The following is a 24,658-nucleotide window of genomic DNA, read 5'->3' as shown; positions in this document are numbered from 1 at the left end:
TTTGTCCAAGTATTTTGTGATGAAAGAAATGCTTAATAGAGCACAAACAACTTATGTTCATCAAAAGGATGACGGCCCGACGGTCGTGACGTGCAGAATTTCGGGATGAGACGGTCTCCTTTCAGCTCTCAATGCCGGACGGCGATCACGTATACGGGTCATCGGCCCGAAACGGTCGTTTCTTGCGAAATTTATCTCATCGCCATCTGGTTCAGTGGCACCGAGTAGCACGCGGGATGGGCGGGGAGAGATCAAGAATATGGATATCGTAATCGAATGGCCGGTTGGCTAACGTCGCGCGGCGCCGTTTTATTAAATCTCCGGTTTGCGGCGCAGTAAGGCGAAAAGCAACGATCAAACCAGTTTACGATAACTTAACAGACTTACGTGCGACGTACGGGGCAACGTGCCCTTCCTGCCTCCCGTTTCTATCGGCCTATCTAGCTTCCTTCGCGTATCAAACAATTTTCCCTTATCGATTGAAAAATGATCAAGGCCGTCGCGTATCTCTCTTCTCGCGCCGAGTAATGCTGGCATGTGCCCGCATGGTGCGTGCTATCGAGGTCTCATAGTTCGTTCACATGGCGACGGAGTTGGCGGCGACGAGACTCTCCTCTAACGTGTTCTTGGCGCCAGGCGCCTACCAGTGATTCCTTCTGCGGCGGTGGGTTACCTCCTCGCGTGCACGAACTGAGAAACGATCGCGTCTGCGAGTATCGTCGCAGAATTTCTCGCATGCGATCGGTATACTTGGGCCGTTGCTTCAGCTCGTTTACTTGTCGATGTATTGGACGATCACGGTTTGTAAATCTATCATTACAAGGACCTCCTCTAATCCATAATGAATGAGAAGAGAACCAAATCTCTCTCGTTTCCTTAAAAATTATGGAGGAGCCTGACGTGTTCTTATAACGATCACGCGAAACCATGAAAAAGAAAGGACAATGAGATAAACGGTTATAAGTACGTGTAAAAAAATTTTGATCGAAAGAAGCGCTTTTGGACCGGCGGAAATTAAGTTAAAAGTTAATAATGCACGCAATAATCTAACCACGGGTAATGAAAGGGTTAAAGTCGTTGAACTGTTGCCGCGAGGTATGCACTATGTTAATAGTATGGTAATGTGACACGAGCAGGATATTACCGCTGGAAAATGTGCGCGCGCGCGCGAGCACGCGAGTGCATCGATAAAATGACTAATAAAATGATTACGATTACGCCGGGCCCCGGCCTAATGAGGAGAACCCATTAATCTACTGGCGTGATTAGTGCGATGTAAACGGCGCGCGGCGCGCGCGCGCGCGAAGGTCGACGGCGAGAATTCACCTATGCCCGATTATTTACGGGCGCGCTCGTACCTCATCCTCTTTACCTCCGGGCGGTCCGCGCACGTCATTCGAAAGGCATTACCACGGGGTCGTCGGTGCTAAATTCATTGCGCAATGTTGTATCTTTTGTGAAACACGTCGCGACGACCCGTTCGAATTTCAAATCGCTCGGGGTAGAAAGGAGCAGGTACGTTTGAACAGCCAGAGAAATTCGAACACTTTTTAATCTTGCGACGCACGATTTTTTAATTCTATCCCGAGATTAGTATGTTATGTTTGAGCGTAAAATTGCGCGATTATCAACTTTGATCGTCGAGTAGTAACGTGGTGTTGTTTTTAATAAGAATAAGTTTAGATAAATCTTTATGAAATATATACTGTAATTCATATTTAATTTTTTCGGATGACTGGATCTGTCTCCTATCATCACTGTTTTTGAAGCAGATTATTTGATCGTGTTCAAAGTATTAGGAAAGATATTGTTTTCTAATATGCGTGAAATATGGAACAGGATTAAATATTCCACAATGGAATTTCTTAAAAATACTTTTTGAAAGTATATTAATTAATATTAAAATAATGTGTTGAATTAAATTAATCTCTTCAGCTGTACATCGATATTTCACGAGTCAATTAACATTGATATATTCTTATCAAGCAATACTCGCGAGAAACATGTTCTTTCCTCTGAGTCGATTCAACGTAATGGAAGTTGCACGGTATTGTGCGAGCCGCCGTAATATCTCTATAATAGCCGTTAACGACTTGCAGAGGGTACAACGCACGATAAATGCAGGTAAAACGCAGTAGCGAGGATTGAAACGTTAACCGCAGAACGAGCGCGCTGTTCTACGCGTCCGTATCCGCGTACGTGTGCGGGCGTTGCGCCGCGCGCTGCTTAAATAATACGTAAAACACTCGGTCGAGATATTCGTGGTCATTAAAATCATCCTACACTTCGCGCGGACCCCGTTGCTCTTCGCATTATAGCTACATTTAACGATACATTACGCTCTCCTGCCGGCCATTAAGACGTGATTATCCTTAAACAATAGCTCTCTCATATTCCCCTAGTCGTTATTAGCGGGAATGGGGCGGTAACTGAATTAACGAGTGCGTTCTCCATACGTATGTATACCACGGAGATTTGCCGGGTTCGAAAAAACATCCGTCAAAGACAACGGTATCGTTGATACTGCCGCAGCGATCGGTTATTACTGTCCTTACCGTTAACCACTTAAAAACCCAACAACTATCAAAAACACTGACGGGAGAAAAAAAAAACGATCGTTTTCGAATGCCTGAAGAGATATGTAAAAACGGACACTAAAAACGTAACAAGTCCTCTCCACAAAAGGAAATTGGGGAATGCGTAATAAGGAAAGGAGACGTTTAAATACGAGTTACGTAATGTTACGTCTGAGGTATCTTTTTTATTCTTCTGCCGAACGTGAGATGTACTAACTCATAAAAAATTCCTTTAAAGCGAAGAAACAGACGAACGTGCTCTCTTGAGAGTTTGTGCATTAATTGTTGGATTAATTTTTGGTAAACAGATGTAACTAATAACTATGAAATTTCTATGTTATTTGAAATTAAAGAGAAGAATATCTCGCGAAAACGCAATATCCCGATGGCGCGCCGCGAATCCATTTAAATTAGAGACGCGATGTGTCTGTTAGAATCGTTAATAATCGAATTACCTGCGCGCAGCTCGCTAACTCGATTCCGTCCGTTTTCACGGCGGCGTATCGGTCCGGGAAACAGGAAGACCGAACTTACCCACCGGCTTCATTAAAAGCGCTTCTCGCTCCGCGCGGGATCTCGATTGTCGCGTTTACCTCGTTAGTTAAGGATCTCGATAAGAGGAAGTGTACGCACCTTTTGCGAAGTTCGTTGGCCTCGCGATGTTCGTACGAAGAACTACTGTGTGTAGGTACCTGGAATATTTCAGATAGAAACTCGTCATTTGCCACTATCTCGGTATAGTGTTACATTGATGATTGTTATAAATATATTTTTACAATTTCTGCCGTGTCGAGATGGCGTGGCGACCTCGCGGCTATGGTGCATTTATTCGCGGATTAACGATCGTAGTTAGATTGTTGGTTTTCTTTTTTCGCGCGAAAGACGAGGAAATCGTACAAGTCGACGCGAGGCGATACGCCTGAGTTTCGCTAATGATCGCGGTGGCAATTAGTTAAAAACAAAAAAGCCCCTCCCTGTAAATCTTCTCTAACTAATTACCTTTTACACCCCTCCCAATCCCCGATGAGTAGAAGACCACACGGGCTTTCTCGGGGCGACCTCGCGGTTAAACGCTAATTATTATCCCTGTCCGCGATAAATTAAACTGCCAGAGTCTACCTTCGAATATGGCTGTTGTGCGTATGCACGACGCTTGATGGAGGATGGCACAGACGTGGCACGGTGCGCTACTCTCCCGCTTGTTAGATTTGCGTTAGCCTCCTATTCTGCAGAGTTAATTCGCGTCACACATACACACACGCGCAACGTGAAATCACGCCCTTACTATCGCGCGTGAGCGGAATGTTCGGACGTCTTTAGAGTTGCCGACAACTTTTATGGGCAAGCGAAAAATAGAGACGACTAATGCATGCGAAGTCTATCTGCTGTTGTAAGTTTCCTCCCTGGCTAACTTTCCTTTTTAGGATGTTTTGTCGTTTGGCGTATGCACAAAATTATTTCAGATTTTTATAATGCATAACTGCATAGTTTACATATCCTATATAATTAGTTTTATCGCTCTTGTCTAACGCTTTTTACGCTTTATTCTCAAATCTTAAAAGATTTGTAGATAACTTTCTTCTTTTTTAATAGCAAATATACACTGTAGAGAGGACTCGTATCTACCTTGCTGTACTCGCTACCCGCTACACTATTCGTTTTTCGCGATAAACGCCAGTAGTCCCGATAAGTGGCGTTCTTGAGCGGATCCATTACACCATCGTTAGCGACGCTTATCTAATTAGCCTTCGCTGTAGCCTGCTAATAAAGATGCATAAAGCAGCGACGGGATTTTCGCTGAAGATGTATGATATTCAAATATTCGTAATATCCACGAAGCAGTAACGTCCGATAGTTTAAGATGAAAGAGATCGCATAAGGCATCACTTGGAAATCGATGTTAAAATATTCGTATGTCAATTATCGGAAATTAATATGCAAGCTAAAAGCCTCATTTTTCAATGCCCCTCTTCCGGTTCTTATTTATTTATTTATTCTCGTGAATTCCCAACATTATATTGATAAATTTAATTCTGCTATCTCTATTCTGCCACTGATCCTTTTAATTCCACTTTGAGACATTCCGAGATTTAAAGTACGATAGTCCTGCGGACATTGCTCCTATACTTCTGAATTTTATTATTTCTTTTCAAAAGTAAAACTTTCAACTGTCGCGCCTTCAGGAAATTAAAATAACATTTATAGCGAAATAGCACTTTTTACGGCTTGAAGGTAATTGAGCAGACGAAGTAGTTAAAGCTTATCTCCACCCTCGAAAGCCAGAATTACAGGAGACGATATTCGGAGCGCTTCCGTTACTGCAAATTAAACTGCTCTCATATAGATGATATCGCTTGACCTTTCCGAGAGAATTGTTTTCCATTGCCAGGGGATCGATTCATTATATACCGGTCCCTCCGAGGGAACCACTTCGGGAAACGGTCTCGAAATGACTCGATGGAAGTGGAGGTAGTGCAGTAGAAGGTTGTGCCATGACCTTCGGCTTCTTTGAATCCGCCGGGAGCCCCGTCCCGTCACGTAGCTTCGATACAACGCGTAATGACAGTCTCGAAGAGAGAAACGCACGGTCGCCGATAGCGAATCCGGTCGCGACGCAGAATAGATTGCGCATCGATCAGCTATCATCATCATCACCGAAACGTGATCGCTACCGGCATTAACTTACGCGTTTTCCCCTCTACAATGTAACAATCAGCACCAATTTGCCGTCCGGATATTGCCGCGCGTAGTAGATGCACCCTCGCGCGTTCTTTCCCTGCCTCCGCGAATCGTTACTCGTAATCAATCGAAATGATATTCTTCAGCGACGATTCTCATGATTTCCAATGGTATTGTGAGAGAGATAAAGTTCTCTCGAGGAAACTTCTTGCTTGAATACGGTTATAAAAATCGTGAGTCTCGAGAAGTAAATTTTTATAGGATGTGTATAAAAGAGAAATAAAACTACAATAAAAATTGAAAGAGAGGATACTATTCTGCAGCAAAAAAGTCCTTAAAAATATATCTTAACTACCTACATGATCTTAGTTATATTTGACTATAAAAGCCTTAAGAATATCTATCATGCTTCCTGCAGTATAAAGCGAGATATATTATCTTTATTACTTTTTTAGAAAATTATTTTTGTTTTTACGAAATCAACATTTTTCTTAGTTCAGATCCCTTTGTACGTGATTTGGTGAACGGCACATAAATTTATTTCATATATTATCTTGTTTTTTGATTGTAGATTCCCAGATGGAACAAGGCTACAGATCGGAGGTCCAAGAACGGGCGCTCGTCGTATCCCTGCAGATGTTCAGCCTGATCTTGGAGCGTGGTGTATCTTTGCTGAAAGCTCAGCTAGATAGCGAGCAGGAACCGAGGCTGGTGGTCGGCGAGGATCTCCAAGTGCTTCTACCGGCTATTAAGGTATTTTCCCCCCTCTTTCCCCCATCAATACGTATCGGTTGAGCGAAGTCTTAATTGCGTTTCGCGACGCGAGTCGGCGAGCGTAAGTCAATTTCCGAGTCGAAACGTTGCCTCGATCACGTCCATCGTCCGTAGCTCGCCATTACGGAATAATTAGATCTGGGAGCAGTGGCGGTCAACTTTTCAACTTCGTGCTATTTCATGTGTCATATCGCGATATTTTCATATCTCGAGAGGCAACACAAATATTACGCACGTACTCGTAAAAAAGAGCTTTCATCCCCCGTTCGTCGCTGTAGCTCGCTCTCGCTTCCCACGGGATAATTTATGGTGGGCCGCTGGTTGATTATCACTGGTCCAGGTCGCGGCTGCATCAATCTGGAAGGCGCCGGGTTTTCCTCGTCAGCTCGATCCGATTCTACTTCCCATCGCTGTCGCAGCCCCTCCTCCCCCCGGATTCGAACGCGCTTAATCATCGGAGAATTTATGAAGCGCCGCGAGAGAGTTTCGCACCCACGCATCCGCTGGTGGCCGATATGTCAGATCCAGAATCCGATCCGATCGCGTCGCGACTTGTTACGCAACTCAACATTCACAATTAATTCACCTATCGCACGTTATCGCGAACGTGCATACATTTCATTGATTAATAATCGCTTTGTGAGCAGACATGGGAACCTTGAAGTTACCGATTTCTTAACTTGGTATATTATGTCGTATAAAAGATTGATCGTAAAATGATACGGTAATTAGTGATTTAGCTACACAAGATGAGAAGAATAAGGTCAATAACCAAAAAAGCGGTTGAGGATGTTGCTTGAAATGAAGCTTGAAGTGCTTAAATAAATGTTAATTTTACGATAAAAGAAGTTATACGTCGTACAATCTTTTCGGAATCACGGAAAATGACGGATTGTTACTGATTAACTCGATTTTACGGCATTAAATTATTATTAGATAATTTTGCTAATATACGTGCTGTGAAATTAGCGCGTCTGCATAGCCACTATGTATTTCTTGGCTAACGAGAAAAAGATATAAAGAAAAAAAAAGGAAACAATGATTACTATCGGAATGCGAGCTGATACAAGGAATAATAGCCGGACTCGCGCTTACGACTGAGGTGAGACCATTAATATTGCCGATAAAGTAGACGCGATACAAGGCCGCTGTGGAATATGTTTCACTTTATGAGGATGGATGGACGTGCTCGATGAAAAAAGCATCTCGCGGGAGTGTCTATAAATAGCGAGGTACTTTCGCGCGTTTCTCCGACAGTTAAAAACTTGATAAGGTATAAATGAGGGAAATAAAAATCTGGGAAAAAAAGTATCTTCCTCAAATAAGATGTTTTTATATTAGGAAGAGAACATAATTCGAGAACGTCCTCGACTCGAGATAGTTGGGACTTTTGCTTGACTCCTCTTACGTAACTACTGTTTAAATGTTTTTATTAATAGTCTTTTGCGATGTTACTTTTTTTTATGTATAATCTTTTTTATTAAGAAATAATTTTTTAAAACTACTCTCGCATTTTCTTTTAATGCCAAGTTGTCATTATTTCTCACATTTAAGTATAGACCAAGATCGAAACGTTTCGAATTCTATAAAAGTAATTGCTTCTGAAAATTTAATTGAAATAAGGATTGTCTGCGTATCGGCATCGACATTCGGCTTGCGTTGGCTCTGCCTACACATACATTGATTTGGAATTGACGGAATTATAAACTTTATGTTCTCACGTTTGTTTCTGCAGATCTGGTGCGACTGGATGCTTTGCCACAGCACCGTTTGGAATCCTCCGCCGTCTTGCACGGATTACAGAGTCGGGTAAGTTTCTTAATGTTAAACCCAATAAAGGAAATGAGATTTGCGTGTACGCGGCCTTTAGTCATCGTATAGTGTTCAGCTTTGGTGGTGTCCCTAATCTCTTTATATTGTTTCGCAACATAAATTTCATTTGGCTTACGAACTGCCCCGTCTTGGATTAATTACAACTTTGTTGCGCGTATTAACCGCGCGTCGCGAAGTCATATACCCTCGGGATTAAAGTTAGATGCCAGCGCGTGAATATCGCGTGTGCCAGGACTGTAGCGTGCGACAGAACTGTTCGATATATTCTTGAACTTTCCGATCCTGCGGTTTTGCGGTCTGTGTGGTTCGAACCGGCCCATCGGCTTCCAGCGAATGCGACATTTACAGAGGAATTTACGCCGTATAAAAGTTCGCATTCATTGAGGCCGACGTGCAATGTCGGAAATGATGGATTGCGAGGAATTCAAGTGAGGGATTCAAGAATCTATTTATTACTTTATTAGTAATTGTCATTTTGAATAATCTACACATATATTTCTATTAGCTATTTCAGCCATATTTACTCGATAAAATTAATGTAACGAGAAAACTAGATAGAGAAACGATACAAACAATAATTCAAATCATTATACGTAAATTAAATATAACTTTTGAGATCCGAGTAGATAATAGCTTTTTTATAGCTTATTCAAATTTAAGAATATGTATAGTATGATTGAAAGAACGTACTTAATAACAACTTAGAGATTAAATAACTTTGTCGTCTCCAGCATTCAGTATTGATAAATACTGTAGATCCTGAAATTAATCATTTCCGAATATGCTTTGAGATTATTATAAAAGACGATATTAATTTGAAAATAATTGTTATCCGAACGTTTTTAGCTTTGGGATCGTAGTTGTTGCGTACGAGATATTTACTAACGCGATATGTAACGCGATCATGCTTATTGACAGCGGGCCTTGGAATAATTTCGATTCTGGGAGCGAGAAAGATCATTAGCGTGCACAAAGTGCTACCGTGTTGGCATCTAATATTTGACTGGCGAAATAAATTATATCCTCGTTTGAAGACGCCTCGGGCACTCCGGCTTTCAAAAATCTTCCATCCTGTTTACGTGCGGCTGTGCTACTTTTGAATTTTGACGCTACTGTTTTCAACGGAACGGAATGACGCGCGAAATCGGAGACAGAGCGATAAATTTGACAAGGAAGCATCAAATTCCTTGTATACGTCTCATTCGATCGGCCGTGCCAGCTTAATAGACATGAGCGTGTTCTAGCGAGAGCCGATATCTCACGGGGGGCGGGGAGGGGGGAGAGGTGATGGAAGTGAGCGTGGCGTAGGTCACGGTCAACCGCCTGCATCGCGTATCGAGGCTCGATCTCTCTCTCTCTCTCTCTCTCTCTCTCTCTCTCTCTCTCTCTCTCTCGCGAGTCGCGCGCGTTTTGCGCAGGTTCTCGCGGCACTATTTCTACCACCCGCTTCTTTCGCGCTCGTCGCGCGAATGCATAAGTTACTGTCCCGCTTTAATTATTACCGCATCGGTTCTAATTTCAACGAGGAGAGCGCGAGTTTCGCGGACGAGCGCGAGATATGGTGGGTCTATACATCGCGCTTTTGTCGAACGGATTAATCCTCCGAAGGCGCCGAGAGGGAGGAGAGATAGAGAAGGAGATTTGTAGGGTGGCTTTCGCCAACTCGCGCGCCGCGCATTCGGCCACGGCTTCGTCGCAGCTGCGCGTAGCGACTATTAATTCAGGTTGACACTTGAGGTGTTTTGAATTATGGCTGTTGTATCGGACTATTAATTTCTTCGCGCGGTGATTCCCCGGCGAATCGCACGTGGTGTGAGAAACTCGCAGGTAAAGACGTCGCGACACCCGCGGCGGCGGCGGTCGGACGACGTTCCCGTGGCGCGACACGTGTTCATGATTGTAATGTCTCGCTCCGTTCCTAATTTATAATTCTTGTACCGCTGCCGCAATTTGATTGACAAATTTTCGAAAAAGAAGGAAAACGACGGATCAATGTGTTATCACGGAGGTCACTGGCGCAAGGTACTGAAGTATCACGTTAACTTATGTCTAAAATACCGATAGTACTTCTAGTATTTCGGGAGTTCTATAAATTATCAGTGGATAGCTAATTGTATAATTGTACATAATCGTAAACAGCTGTTTCTTAAACGGACATAGAATTTTTGCTTTAACTGAAATTTGCGTGATATTAAAAATATATAAAAATATATTATCTTGGAACGAGTAATTAGCATGTTTAGAGTGCAGTACAGTTTTGAATTAAGGAAAAATAAATGAATCTAAGACAAATATTACAGAGAAATGATATAAAAAATTAATATCGTGAATTTTAATAGACAATCAGTTGAAATCATGATGCTTTTGAGCGCGATATTTTACGATTTAATTAATTCAATTTTATCTGATTTTATTTTATTCTAATTTTCTACTTGTTGAAAACTTATTAGAATAATATTTTGATTTACTTTTTCGTATGTACGAACTCGTTGGACTCCCGAATTCTAACGTGCCCCGCGCTGAATCACGTCATTAAATAAGGGACCTAACAGCACGGGAAAATCGCGACGCCCTGCAAATGCTCATGAGCTCCGCAGGCCAGCATTTCACAAAGGGGCCGGGTCGGCGCGTTTCGAATTGATCATACGCAAACGTGAGCGAATACTTTTTGGTGCGCGCTTCGTGCGCGCTTGCAGAGAAGACGAGAGAAGAGAAAGAAAGAGAGAAAGAGCAGTGCGCCGTTCATCTTATCGACGCACGGCGCGTCGTCGCTTCTCGGCGCGAGTTTCGCTAATGAGATAAAATAAAAGAAGAATAAGAGAGACAGAGCGAGAGAGAGAGAGGGATAAGAGCGCGAGAGTCACGCTTGTCCGACTGATGCAATCTACTGTCCATTAAACGAGCCTCAAGGCTCCCTCTTCCCCTCTTTCTCTTGCTCTTTGTCTCTCGTTCTCTCTCGTAACGTCGGTCTCGAGACGCAGGTTTTTTTTTTGCGTAACCAACAGCTACTATCTGCCGGGGATAGGTTAATCATTGTTGCTCGTTAGCGATTAACAATTACGTGAGTCAAGCGTTTCCTTGACAAGGACGCCGCGCAGCGCGAGACGCGCGATTGCCGATCCTCTCTCGATCTTGATCATCGTTGCACTTGGAACGGCGTGCGACCATTTCGATGCTGCAAACGTGGACGCGGATTTCGCGATGGCGAGTCCCATGGCAGACACGATTAATCGATGACCTTTAGTGACGCCGGCCGATAAATCGCGCCGGAAACTGCACGCACTTTTGCTCTGTCGCGAAATTAAGCGATCGGTAAAATCCCCTTATGATTTTCACGTGATCTCCTTCGGCGCATCGTCATCGTGGTCGTGCATATGTATCATATGAGATTCTATACCTGCATGTTGGAACGGAGTTTACACGCCAAAAATTTATGACCAAGTCCGTTCTTTTATGATGCGAGGCGAGCAATAAGTAATGTCGCCTTATTTCGTAAAGAAGCACTAACACACAGAATTAATACTTAAAGAATATAACCGTTGCATATTTCCGGTATTAAATGCTCTTGTTTTGTACAATGAGAATTTGCTCTTAGAGCCGCTATGCGCGACGAAAGAATTAATTGAACGAGCGACTTTGGCTTTACAGTAATACGGAAGTGGTAAATGGTAACGTATGCCCTGCCGCGGGTAGATCATTAATAACGTCGGCGGAACGAGCCGCCGCCGGTCATACGAAGTACATTAAATGTATAAATCCGTGATCTATTATTATTATTATCATCCACCGCGCGCATTACGCGGGTCCCTATGCCGTAATAATTTTCAATACGTAATTCTCGACATTGCTAATGAATAGTCGCGCGGGGATATATCACATTCGTACGAGGACCCGCGTTCCTTTTCCCCGCGACACCACCTCCTTCGAGTGCCGCAAATGGTTAGATATAAATTTTATTAGTTGCCCATTTCTTTTTTATCGCGCTCATTCTCGGATTTCAGATTTATGTATCTCGTCGTAAATACGCGAAATTGCGATACCGTCCCCCACGCGAAGGCGTGCGAAAATGCGAACGTGCGTTTCGTCACGTTCACGCGGAAGCCGCGAATCTCCGAAATATCTCGATGCATCTTCGTGCAACGCATCGAAACTGTATTTTTGGTAAACGGAATTTCTTCGGGAGCCTCGGTCACGTCGTGGTAATTGTGGTACCCTTGTGGTAAAAATTCGTCGCGTGACGAATGATCCAGAACCGAAAATATTTACCTCGTGTTAAGTACACGCCATCAGGTAGCCGGTAGCAGAGAAAATCAAGTAGCAATTTACCTGATTATTTTTTTTCATAAGCAAATGTTTGAGCAAGTGTTGTTTGCACAGCCGGCAACCTCACGGGTTGTCGGGCAATTTACGCCGTCACTCTTACAAAAACAATAATGAGGAATCTGAAATCCGTAGAAAATTAGTCCCGAATATTATTTCGAGGTATAAGAAGTTCGTCGGCCTCGCGGCGCCAAAGTGGCGTCAAGCAATCTTCGAAAGCCCGGTAAAAAATATAATTTAGGGAATTAAAGATCATTATACCGCAATTCAATGCGGCGTAAATTATAAATCACTCGATCGATGACTCAATCTCCGAAGCGAGCTCGGTTTAATCATGTAGAAAGAATTGGACCTTGGTATTATCGAATTCCTTCCTCATTCTTAGCTTTGAATTATGTATTAGAAGAACGATTGAATTCGTTTGAGTTTTGCCAAATCACGATGGACTTTCATCGTGACGTGCAGCCGTGAACATTCCTTCGGACTTTAGCTATTCTTAATGAATGTTACGAAATTTAGAGGAAGCTTATAATTCGATCCTCTTGTTGCAGGCCGCCAGGAGACGCGTGGAGCAGACTGGCGACGATGGTGAACCTTCTAGAGAAATTAAATTACACCAGGACGACTCTAATCCAAGGCAAGGATACGGAAGATCGTGAAGAAGGTAAAGGAATGTTTCCGATTATCTTTTATGCGAGAATAATTTCTGCCCACGCCAATGATAATCGCCGATTGTTTTACCTAAAGAGAAACAAATTAAAAAATCGTCAGAATCGTTTATACATCGCGAAAGTTGACACAAGTCAGCAGTATTAATTTTTTTTTTTTTCACATTCTGGTAATTGGGAGAGTTGTGCGAAATATGTCCGATCACGAAATCAATCGAAACAAGTTATTCGATTTGTGATGTCGGAAAAATAAGTTCAATACCATTAAATAATTCACAAAAACGGAGCTGAAATAAATCGAAAAAGGATATAATTAAAATTTTAATATAAGAGTTATTACTTTGTTAGCGAAAAATGTTAACGAATTTACTTATCGCTAATTATGATTAACTAATAGTAATAAAGTCCATTAATTTAAGTTTATTTATTTTTGCATCTCGATAACGTTTATTTTTCAACGCTCACGCGGATTAAGCGCGCGCGAACAGTGAGAGAAATGGCAACCGAACGAAACGCACGGATGGGATGCGAGCGATTCTCGCGGGCTGACCTGGACCAGACTTAATCGAAAAAGTCGCGTTCCTCGAAGTCGGTGAAGCCGGTGCCCGGTCTGTTGACCCGTAGATAGCTGGCGCGACGGTTGCGTAACGGTGAATACGTTCGACATGACCACTGCAATGCCATTCTCTTGCAGCCGTTTACTAGCGTGTGGCCAATGGTCTTTCAGCGTGCGTGCGAGCTACATCGCCACTATATGCATGCCGCGCGCATGTTATGAATACACAAATTGCATTGCCTCGAAGCCCATTCACGTGTAGACCTCGCCACGAAAACGACCCGGCTTTGCATCTTTCGCAGATTTCGGTGATTACATCTGTACGAATTTAGCATGCATTGTCGATACGTCCAACCGGATCATTAAACTCTTCAAGCTGTGGACATAGAACTGACGATAGTTTATCATTCTAGAGTAAATTCTCTAAAATAGCACAAATATAATTTTTTTTTTGGGTCAATTTTAGCTCGAGAAGAATATTACATTAATGGTTCTCAAAAGTGACGAAAGGACACAGCGTCGTGTTATTTATCACAAAAGTGTTGAGGGCTAGATTTTTATATTTTTCGATACTAAAACTAATTTTAGTTCTGTCGGCTTTGAACCTATGATCGATTGTTCTAATAGCAGTTGTCAACGATCATTGGCAGACCGACAAGAACCATGGCGATCGGTCGCGAGTGCGTACGCTTTTCGCGAGCGGAATACGCGGCAAAATTTTCTATTTTCGACAGATCACCAGACGCGATCGCGAGTTCGGTCTCGAACTGGGTCTTCCAACGGGTCCGGTCGCTTGGAAACGAGCGTTCCAGTTTCACGGCGCGTCCTTGCTCGCGGTACACTTACCTCTAAACCGAGTACGTATGCGCGGACGTCAATACGCGTGGCTCATAGTGAATATCATTATACGTGCATATCGGCGAGGGTACGGCCGATCACATGGCTGACTAGAATTAATAAGTTTGTCAAAGCCGTAATTCGATCTCGGCCTTTCGTTAACGCTACTATTGCCTGCCCGGAAGCGTCGTTAGCAATTAATTGAGTTTATTCATGATTAATTACTTAAATTTAAACAATCAAGTATTTAAAGACGGATTCAGATGAAGTAAATGAACGTGGACGAGCGAATAACTTATTTCGATGAACGGCGAACAGCGCCGTCAGTACTGGCGACGCGATAATGAGTTCGCACTTAAGCAAATTGTTCATTCGCGTTTATTTGCGCTTATATTTGCTTAGTATAGATTTTTTTTTAAGTGTAGATGCAAAAGGTTTAGAGAGCTCTGTGCGTTATTGACAAAAATATCTAATATCTAATATCACTATTATACGATTTTATTGCTAAGTGCAATTTTATTGTTGATGATTTATCTACGCTCATGTTGCATTAGGAAATCTTAACGTCGGACATGAAAGACAACGGATCGTCAGAACACACTTTACGCGATCACACTTTATCGATTTTAAATCGTGCTGCATAAACGTCTGAGCTCCTTTCGCGATACGTGATATAGATCTTTATGCGTCGATTATAATGTAAATTCAGGGTCTATTCGTATGCTTCTGAAAGAGGATCTGATTTGGCACGATCGCAAAACTTTCTACAAGGAGCATCGATCCTCGTGCATGAAGGATGTACACCGGTTTTCTACATTTGATTTCAGACTTGGAACTCGTAAAACTACCGGAAGATATCACGTTGGCTGGATTCACTCCTCTCATGCTGAATCCCCAGGACCCTTGCTACGTGGAGAAAACAGAAGATATGGTAATTTTACATTGTGTAATATCTTCAGTAATTGCACTGATATACGTATCTGCAAGATACGTGCTTTTCTTGTTGGTAACAAACTTTAAGTATGCTTAAAACAGAGTCTCCTATCTCGAGATATTTCAAAGTTCCGGAAGGGACTTTTAGTATACCAGTGTTATATACCGGGATATCCGCGCGCGGTCGCTCGACTTCCACGGGTTGGTTAAACTCGCAACGTGTTTTCAGGAAGTGGCTCAGATGTGCCTCAGGATAAGCAAGATTCTCTTCTTCGGTCAAGTGTTCTTGTGCGGCTTGGAGACACCGGTGCTGAAATTGCAGAAAAGCGAGACCGGCGTCAGCGAATATGTTTCCGTGGTCGAGGCTTCGAGCACGAGTTCACCGAGTTCGCCGCCGACACAGGTAAGTGGTAACTGTCGTAAATCTACAGTCCCACCTCCTCTCCTTCTAAAGAAAACGCATTCAGCGCGCTGAGGATTGCTGGGAGTCCCAGCAAATTCTCAATCCAAATTTTTTAAAGCAGCGAAAGAACGACCATGGTTTATCTTAAAATTATCTTCAGCTGATCTGGCACGTATATATAACAATAAAAGTGGATATCGCGCGAATATCAAAAATTTGTAAAATCATGTAAACAGTGACGATAGAGTAATTACGAAATGTCAAAGCGAAATTAAAGGTCGGGATTTTTCTTTTCGGAATTTTCAATCCGTTATAAATCCGATCCCTGCCTGGTTCGTTATCTAGGAATGGAATTAATTCACTTCCAGAGCGACTCGGAACTCCTGGTAGAAAGTTACAGCGAGGGGGAGGAGGAGGAGTCAATTCCTACGTTGAGAAGATTACCCTCGTGCGGCAATGTGCCCGACGATACGACGGCTCCCGTGGCGGCTGTCGAGATAAGGTCGCTGATCGAGAGGAAGGAGGAACTGGAGAGGCGGCAGCGGAAACAAGATCGGCATCGACAGCGAGTACAGGTGAGTGCGAAATACCCTGTAGCGAAATACCCTGGCGCGGTACGCAACCGGGGATGATCTATCGATTTGTCTGCACAACATACGACGATAGAGCGCTGCTTACTACACGTTGTTATGTTGTAATATCCGATTAAAATTGCGTATTAACCGGCGAACATTATTACGCAAAACGACAGCGTTAAGTAAACGAGGGTATTAGAAGTTTGTAACAATGTCCGTAATCAACTTCGGTACATGACTATTTGGTTCTCGCTTGTTCGAATTTTATGCATGAGTACGTGTCCAAAACTACATATTTTTACTTTAATGCAGGAGATAACAAATACAAGCTTTTATTTCACGGTAAAGTAGACTTTCCATAAAGATTGTCTCGCTTAGTATAAATTCACTTTTTAAACAGTATGACTTTTAATTAATTAATTTTAGTAATAAAATTGTTGGTCGGACAGCTCCAAATCCCGCGAATATCTCTGTGATCTGACTCACATTCCTCTTTCAACCACCTCAAATTTTAATAAAACAACGTTCGTATACGATATTAGAAAATTTCTATGTATCTATATTTATATTATCTTTGTGATCTCCAAGATTTTTTAAGACGGTGTGTCAAGCGAAAGAAAATCGCACCTGTAGACGAATTATTTGGAAGATACGCAAATAAATTTCAATGTAGCAGTTCGATCGTTCGAAGACTGCGCGCTATGAATGGCGTTCGAACGAGCTCGAGATCGATGAGGAATCTCGCCGCTTCCAAATTTAGCTCGCGCCGTATGCAGTCTTCCGTCGATAGAGACGTCCTACGCGAATATCGCTGTCGAATGATTGTCTAACCGCCGTCGATACCGATCTAACCGCCGCCTGTGTCCCTTGCCTTCTGTCCTGGATTTGTCGCCTTGCCTCGGAATAACTTGCCGAATCGACGAAAAGTACCGACTAGACCCATTCATCGTAGCTAAGTCGAACTAAATCAAGAGATTACAACACGCGCTTGACTTGTTGCGAACGAAGGTGGAGAATGGCTGTACCTCTGTGTCTCCTCTCCCCTCCTCTTCCTTCTTCTTTTCGCATTCCTCCACCCTCTGTTACACCACCCTGCCGTCCTTTTATTTCGGAGCGCGCGATCTTCTCTCACCGCAGACTCTCGCGCCAGCACGCAAGCCCGCTCGTTTTTATTTACGGCATCGAAACTCCTCCTTTTTGCATATTTATTATCTTACCCCAGCTTGGAGCCGGATTTTGTATGTATTATGTGGTCGGCCACGTTACTCTCTATCCTTCTCGGCGCGGTATCTTTCTTCTCGAAGAAAAAGAAAGACTAAGGAAAAGGAGCAGGCTGGTCAGAGATCCTGTACACGCGCGATTGTTCTATTTTTCAGTTTAATTTTTTTTATCGTCGATATAATTTTCAGTTTTAGGTATACTAACAGTATTATTACGTATTTAAATTCATTTAATAAAAAAATATAAGCAATTATAAAATATAGTCGAAACTTTTAAATATATTAAATAGAAAAAATAAATGTATGCATCTTTGCTTGGTTTTAAAATGGTAACCTAAATCCAGACTCCGCGATGTTTCCTCTTCGAGAAAATCCAAGCTTATCGGGTTTTTCCACACGCTACTCGAGACGGTGATATAAATTACTTGCCGTTTCTCGTATCTCTTGAATTTTTCGACCGACGCTTTTATCAGGAAGCGAAACTGGAAGCGGAACACGGATCTCGCTCCGTAACTCTCAGTCGTAGAATTGTTTCGAGGATAAAGTTCGGCGGAAGACCAATGCGACCCCGCCGAAATAAATAGCCGCGATATCGTAGCCCGTCGGTAGTTTGTTCGACAGTGCCGATGCAGGTTTTATCTTAGGTCGTCTTTCTCGCTCGCGTTCGGACGCTCTGCTTTTTTCTTTACGCGGACTTTTGCATATTCGATCGGCTTTTTCTTCTGCAAAACGCGATAACGACAATGTTAAAGTTATACTCGCAAACCTATATGTGGCAAATCTAATTTCTTTTTCTTTTGATATGAATTGTTTTCTCGACCGAACATTTCAAGATTCGTGAAAATCGACGAGAGTCGCATCGAAAATATGTCACGTGAAACATACTTTTTATTCGACTTAATATTTTATATTCATATTATAACGCATTATAATAGTCGTTTATATATTATATACAAGGTTTCGCCATACAAACGTTTAACAGTATATTTTAGATATTAATAAAAATCAAAAATCCTGATATAAGGGTGTTGAGGCCGTATAATAAATTACCCCGTAGTTGCTTCGCCGTTACCCGATGACTCTCAGACCTTCTCTTCTTCTCAGGTTGTTTCGTTGCACTCACACACAATATTCAGTTGCAAAAACATAGTTAATTACGATCGCGCGCGCGCTAATTATCAGGATGTGACGGTCGCGCGACATTTTATGAACTTCCGACTCTAATTACGTAACATGTGCATCTCACATTGCGAGAAAAGAACTGCGTGAGAAAAGTTAATGCAACACAAACGAATCTAAAACGACTGACGGTTTTAACGAACCAAGGTACAAATGCCACATTTATGCTGCGAGATTGACATGAATACATTAAAAAGATATTAATTAATAAAATTAAGTGTCGTAAAGCTGTTCGATTTAATCAATTCATCATTGTGACGTTCCGTTAATGACAGAAATTATTCCAATTATTGAATTCGAAAAATAATGATGACAAATTACATTTAATCGTGCTTGGGTCCGATTGCCTCATTTATCTCCTTTGATTTAGTCTAGAGAGCCTATAACTTCGTTTAATTTAAATTACATTTAAATTCCGAAACATTTAAAGTTTAAGGAATACTATTGTCCGTAAATATCACATCGATTTTTTATAATTTCTACCCTCTTTTAATTCATGCCTCACGGAATGATATTGAATTGAATAAGTAACGAGAAGCCGTGTGCCACGTCGCTTTCTAATAACGCTACTTTAATATTCGCGGAACATACTATTCGGCGTATATCCAGTTTATTTCATGCTCGGGGCAAAACAAGTCGGTTGACGCACGACTTTGATGGTTGTTATTAGGTACAGTGTATTAGCACGCCGTTGTTTATGTCGTCGCTCGGTCATTCGTGCGGCGAACCTCGAGCCGGCAGGTAGCGGCGTGAGCCGCTCCGTGCTCCGCGGTGTCGCATTACCTGTGACAAGTACCAAAGAATACCAAACGCGATAATCTTTTATGAATGGCGATTATCGTTGATTAATTCCTGCGTTTAATGATTCATAAGCGTTTTCCTATTTATCGATACACATTTTATATGCGAGTTACTTACGCGAGGCCGGAATCAAAGCGGTAGAGGGAAGGAATTATAAATCGTTGCGATATTCACGGTCGATAGTCATTTCTTCAAGATATCTTGCATCGCTTATATTCTTTGAATTTTTTCCGCAATTTAAATGTAATTTATCCATTAATTTTTGAATTGAGTAAGTGGAGTAACGGTCATTAACGGAACGTAACGGTTACGTAACGGGTTGATTCCGAATCAAGCAGCGTTGCGACATTTAGTTTAATTAAACATAGTTATAATTAATTCCACATTTTTTTTAATATACTCGTGTGAATCTCGCAGCATAAATGTAGCGTTTGTACGCCGGTGATTCGTTAAAACCCTCTGCTATTTCAGATTTATTCGTTTTACCTTTTTCACGCAATTCTTTCCTCGCAACGTGACAAAGTATACGTTACGTGATTAAAATCCAGAGTACCGTGCAGAGTGTCGCGCGATGATTGTATCCTGATAATTAGTGCGCTCGTGATTGTAATTAACCGCTCTTTCGCGAATGAGTGCTATGTGAATATCGTGAAGGAGCAATAACGGGACAACTACGAAGCAATTACTAAAATAATCTATTTTCAATCAACGTTTAGGTAAGTAGAATTTTTATTCCTAATCAAAATGCTCAATTTTTTTTAAGCAAAATCGGGTACAAGTTGTATAGACTTTATACGCAAATGAGAGATTCGATAGTAATTTATTCATGGATTAAATTAACGTTTGGTAGTGCATTTTAGAGAAAAAATAATTACAGTGTGGCAGTATTTTGTTATTGCTTATGATTCTAAAAGTTTGTTATCAAAGCCCGGTAATTAAAGAGACGATAAGTAATTAGTAATTACACAGTTCATTAAATTATGAAAATCAATAAACTGATAAACTGATAGGCGCGTTTAAGCACAGCTACGGATCTAAATACACGTAATATCATCGATCAACTTTAATCACTTATGGCTCGAAGCTATTACGATATTTTCATATCAGGAGTTATGACTTTAATTAATCTCCAAAATTGGCCATTAAAGAATTGCAAAATGATTGCGAGGCGTATTAATATTCTAATGTTTGATATTTGCAACGAAAATGAAGATTGGAAGATTTAATTTTTCACGATATTATTATTACTTTAAATATGTGTCATAATTACACACGTACTTTTGTGATTGGTATAATTCCTCGCCGATAAGTTGCTATGAGGCTCTTCATTTCTTTTTTTGTCGACATTACCGTATAGTTAAACAATTATGATATTATCTGAAACTCGTGGGTCAATTTTAACGCCTGAACGAACCTGCCTTGGAATCTAGAACAATCCTGTTGCATGCGTAACACCTCGGAACCAGTTTTTCCGCGGACAACGGTGAATCTGGATTATGCCACTCGAGTCGAGTGAATTGCGTTTTGCACATCCCGCAAGCTTTGAATTACTATAACGCAAATTAGTTGGAGTGGAAAAATTACGCTTAATTGGCCGGCGAAATTCCGCGCGTGTCGCCGTGAACCGCGAACCGGTGTTAAACCTTAAAAACCAGGCCGGATTACGTTGGTTCTCGTCTAGAGGCGGGGATGAGTTTTTAATTTTACCGTATTTCGGGGATTCCGGTAATTCGGTCGCGCGTTATTTCGAGGTAGACCAGGTACCGTTTCCCATGTCCATTATCTCGACGGGCGAAACTCGCAAACCATCGTGAAACGCAAACTGCTATTTTTGGCGGAGATTAATTAATTAGTTAATTAATTAACGTACAGTTGCTCTTGTTGTGTTGATTTTATAATTCCTGTAATACCGGAATCGCGAACCATATGACGATAATTGAATTGGTTATACGAGAAATTACGTAACTCGTTTCTCGAACAGAAAATTGGAGGAAATTATATAATATCATTTATATGGATAAATCATATAAATCGTATATGTTGTTTATATAAAAAATTCTCTTGCTCGAATTCGAGAGATATAAAATTGGAAATGGCAGTGCTGCATATAAATCTTTCTTTAATTTTTTATACATGATTCTCTCTCTGATTTTTCATATTCACTCTAATTGTAGTGATACTATATAAATAACGAATGTTTGCCGTTATCGATTTCATCGTGATGAAATCTATATTTTTAGTCGGCCTATCATTTTATCCTCGCGTGTACCGAACGAGAGCGCAACTCGACGCATATTTTGCAAATAGCCACGTTACGCGGGACGACTTTTTGCGGGGATTTTTTTTTGCCTGCCGGCCGAACAATCAAATTCGCATTTTGTTTGCTGCTCGTCACGTGCTATTGCATCCCGGCGAAGAAGTTGTAAACCCCGTTGGTCACGTCGATTAAAACGATATTTCTCTTTCGTTGCTGTGTATGTGCGCGCGCGCGCGCGTGTGTATGTCTGTGTGTACACGGAACGGAAAAAACGGAGAAATTTACGAAACGTATGGAAATCTTTTTGAAAAGGCGGAATTGGCCCACAGCCTAATCGCTATACAATGATAATAGCATTATCAGAGACGCGCATGAACGCATTGCGTCAGGAAACCGGAATGTATATACATCGCGAACTGTAACCAATTAATCCTTCATCTGCATCGCCCGTGGTCTTCGAGGATATTTCCTTTTTGCGCACGGCGGCGGCCCGTCATGCTTGGTCGATGAACCATGGATGCATGGATCCAGGATAACATCGTAATGCGTCTTAACTACGGGTTCTTTTGGTACGGAGTATGTTTAATAACCCTTTGCGATTCTGCCGAATTTTTATTCGCCCAGAAAAAGATACGCATTTTTCACATGTCGTTTTTTAATAATCGCTTGGTGATTTTTGGGAAATATCTATCTGGACGTTGAATGATTGTTCAAACGTGATGGGGTAATATGTTATTTTTTTCTTAATCTTCTCTAATCTTTCTGAAAGTTTGCTAAATTCTTTCTACAATTTGCTTTAAATATATATTTCCTCCTTTAACATTGCAAGATTCAACTAAAATCGAGCTTGTTCGGTGTAGGTGAAGAGACAGAAGGGAATATATTAACGTAGATTTTACATGCTGTTTGAGAAATGAATTGGACTAGATCTGTATGCGTAACAAGCGTTTGCTCCGCCTGTGTCTCGCTGTTGAAATATCGAACGGGTTCGCTTCTCGTTGCGGTCGGACGACGAAGATGACCGGGCGTGATCTACGGGAAAAAGAAGATAAAGAAGCGCGCGGCGCGATCGCAAGGGCCGGGCTAACGGTAACGCACCGTGATACGAAGGATGCTGCAAGAAGCGATTCATTTCCTCGAGACATTTTTTGGCCGCATACATTGGCTCTACGCATACTGAATCCGTACTCGAGGCTCCGCCTTAATTTCTAGCAAGAGATTGATGTAATACTGGAGCGGCTTGTTTCAGAACCGGACTCAATTTCCTTCTAAACGACTTTTAGAAATTAAGAGGAAGATGTACCGCGTAGGCAATACTGATCATAATGTTCAAAAGTTAATCGAAATTTAAAAAAGAAAAAAGGGAAACGTAGGAAGGAGGAAGGGAAAAGAAATATTAAATAGACTAAATCTAACCTGATAACACAGTTTCTTTTACTGGAATTTACTTTATATCGAAACGTAGCTGTTGCACATGCGCTGATGCGTTTCTGAGTCGAAATTGATGAAATAATCGCTACGCGTCTTAAAGTACTACTTATTTATTACGATCCCTTATTATACATGCATCAATATCTCGCGAATCTTTCATCCCGGGCGTAACTCGTACTTGCGAGTACACGAGGCTCTCGGGTATCTAAACTGGCTCCGCGAGAGAGAGCGAGGAGATAGAAAATGGCTCCAACGACCTCTTAACACACCATTCGCTCCTCTGCGCGAGGCTTCTATTTAAAGGTTTATTATGCCAATTAAATCCGCTTCATATACGGAGAGGAGTTCAAGCGCTCGCCGCGGATGCGAAGGTTATCCTGGAATCTCCATCCTGCCGTTTCTTCTGCGCGCACTCCCTCGTCGCCGCCCCTTTCCTCTCCCCGTATTTCTGTTATTAGATATCGCGTACATTTACAAAGTTATGCCAATGGCGTTTTCTAAGCATGGATAAACCCGCAACCGGCCCCCGAGGCCTGATTACACAGTCCTACTGAACGATATGAAGACATTTCGCTCTCTTAATATCTTGGCTGTTATTTTATTATTATTACATTCCAAAATTTAGAACACGGTATCAGGAATGTCTTTTAATCTGTTTTATTTATAATTATATCATAATTAACTTAACGAGTGTAATTAAGCTGTTATCAGTAGAAGAAATGCGAGAGTATAAAACATGAGAAGCGACAGGATGTATTCGGAACATGTCCAAGAAAATCTAGAAACTCGAAAATTATTGGAATTGGCGAGGATTAATCTATCATTGCAAAAAAACGCAGTGAAAATATAGCAGTCGGAGATTACTTTGAAAGAAGAAATTGTATTTGATGTGATTATTCGATTAAATGTGACCGTTTGATTAAATTAAATCATCGGTTACGATTCTGAGTTACAAGATTAAATTAGAAAAATACGTAAAATGAAATATTATAAAACCGCGATTGAAGAACCTGATACATTTTTTTTCCGAGCGTTTTGCGTATTTCTTTTTATTGAAACTGCGAGATTCTTTATTACAACTCTATTTCTGCGCATATCGCGCTTATCCTGGAGTTTGCTCCTGGTGATGAATGTATAGGGAGGATGGTTGAAAAATTTCGACTCGCGTGCCTTGAAAAAAATCGTGAGGCGATCTCTCACGCTCATGACGTTAATTCTCCCGCAGATGGGAGAGAGGTAAGCAGTTCTTCTCAGTTTCGTTTCAGTTTCGTTTTCTTTTATTCGCTCTGCAATGTTTGCGCAGTTTCTGCATGCTTCATCGAGGAAACGTGCATTAGCATGTACCTAAATGTACCCTAATTTACGTGCCATAATTAAGACCACTATCGTCCTTAATAATCGGTATGCAAAATTTTCATTTATTTCCCCCCCCCCTTCCTGTTCTCGAAGCATCATGTTTTTTCTGCGCTCTTGCGTGCGCGCGCAAATCTTGTGTACAAATTAATAGCCCGATGTTCTACGGGCTACGAATGAACGAAAATTGCGACCGACGATAATTTCTCCGAACTACTTCCATTTACTCGTAAACTGCTCAAATTATGCGGCCGCATAAAATT

The 24,658-nt window shown here is 41.6% G+C and overlaps 1 protein-coding gene across 2 annotated transcripts in view; it reads left to right on the top strand.

Moving 5' to 3' along the window:
- The window catches only part of LOC139824530 (telomerase-binding protein EST1A), an 86,260-nt gene that overhangs the window by 39,774 nt on the left and 21,828 nt on the right, over positions 1-24,658 (top strand). For both annotated transcript variants that reach the window (XM_071797065.1, XM_071797064.1), the window contains exons 18-23: positions 5,827-6,008; positions 7,765-7,838; positions 12,734-12,846; positions 15,071-15,174; positions 15,406-15,579; positions 15,948-16,154. In XM_071797065.1, the coding sequence (XP_071653166.1) occupies positions 5,827-6,008; positions 7,765-7,838; positions 12,734-12,846; positions 15,071-15,174; positions 15,406-15,579; positions 15,948-16,154 (854 nt within the window). The remainder of the gene's footprint in view (positions 1-5,826; positions 6,009-7,764; positions 7,839-12,733; positions 12,847-15,070; positions 15,175-15,405; positions 15,580-15,947; positions 16,155-24,658) is intronic.

This window comes from Temnothorax longispinosus, unplaced genomic scaffold (assembly GCF_030848805.1).
Source record: "Temnothorax longispinosus isolate EJ_2023e unplaced genomic scaffold, Tlon_JGU_v1 HiC_scaffold_42, whole genome shotgun sequence".
Classification (NCBI taxonomy): Eukaryota; Metazoa; Arthropoda; class Insecta; order Hymenoptera; family Formicidae; genus Temnothorax; species Temnothorax longispinosus.
This window is presented reverse-complemented; position numbering and strand designations above follow the sequence as displayed.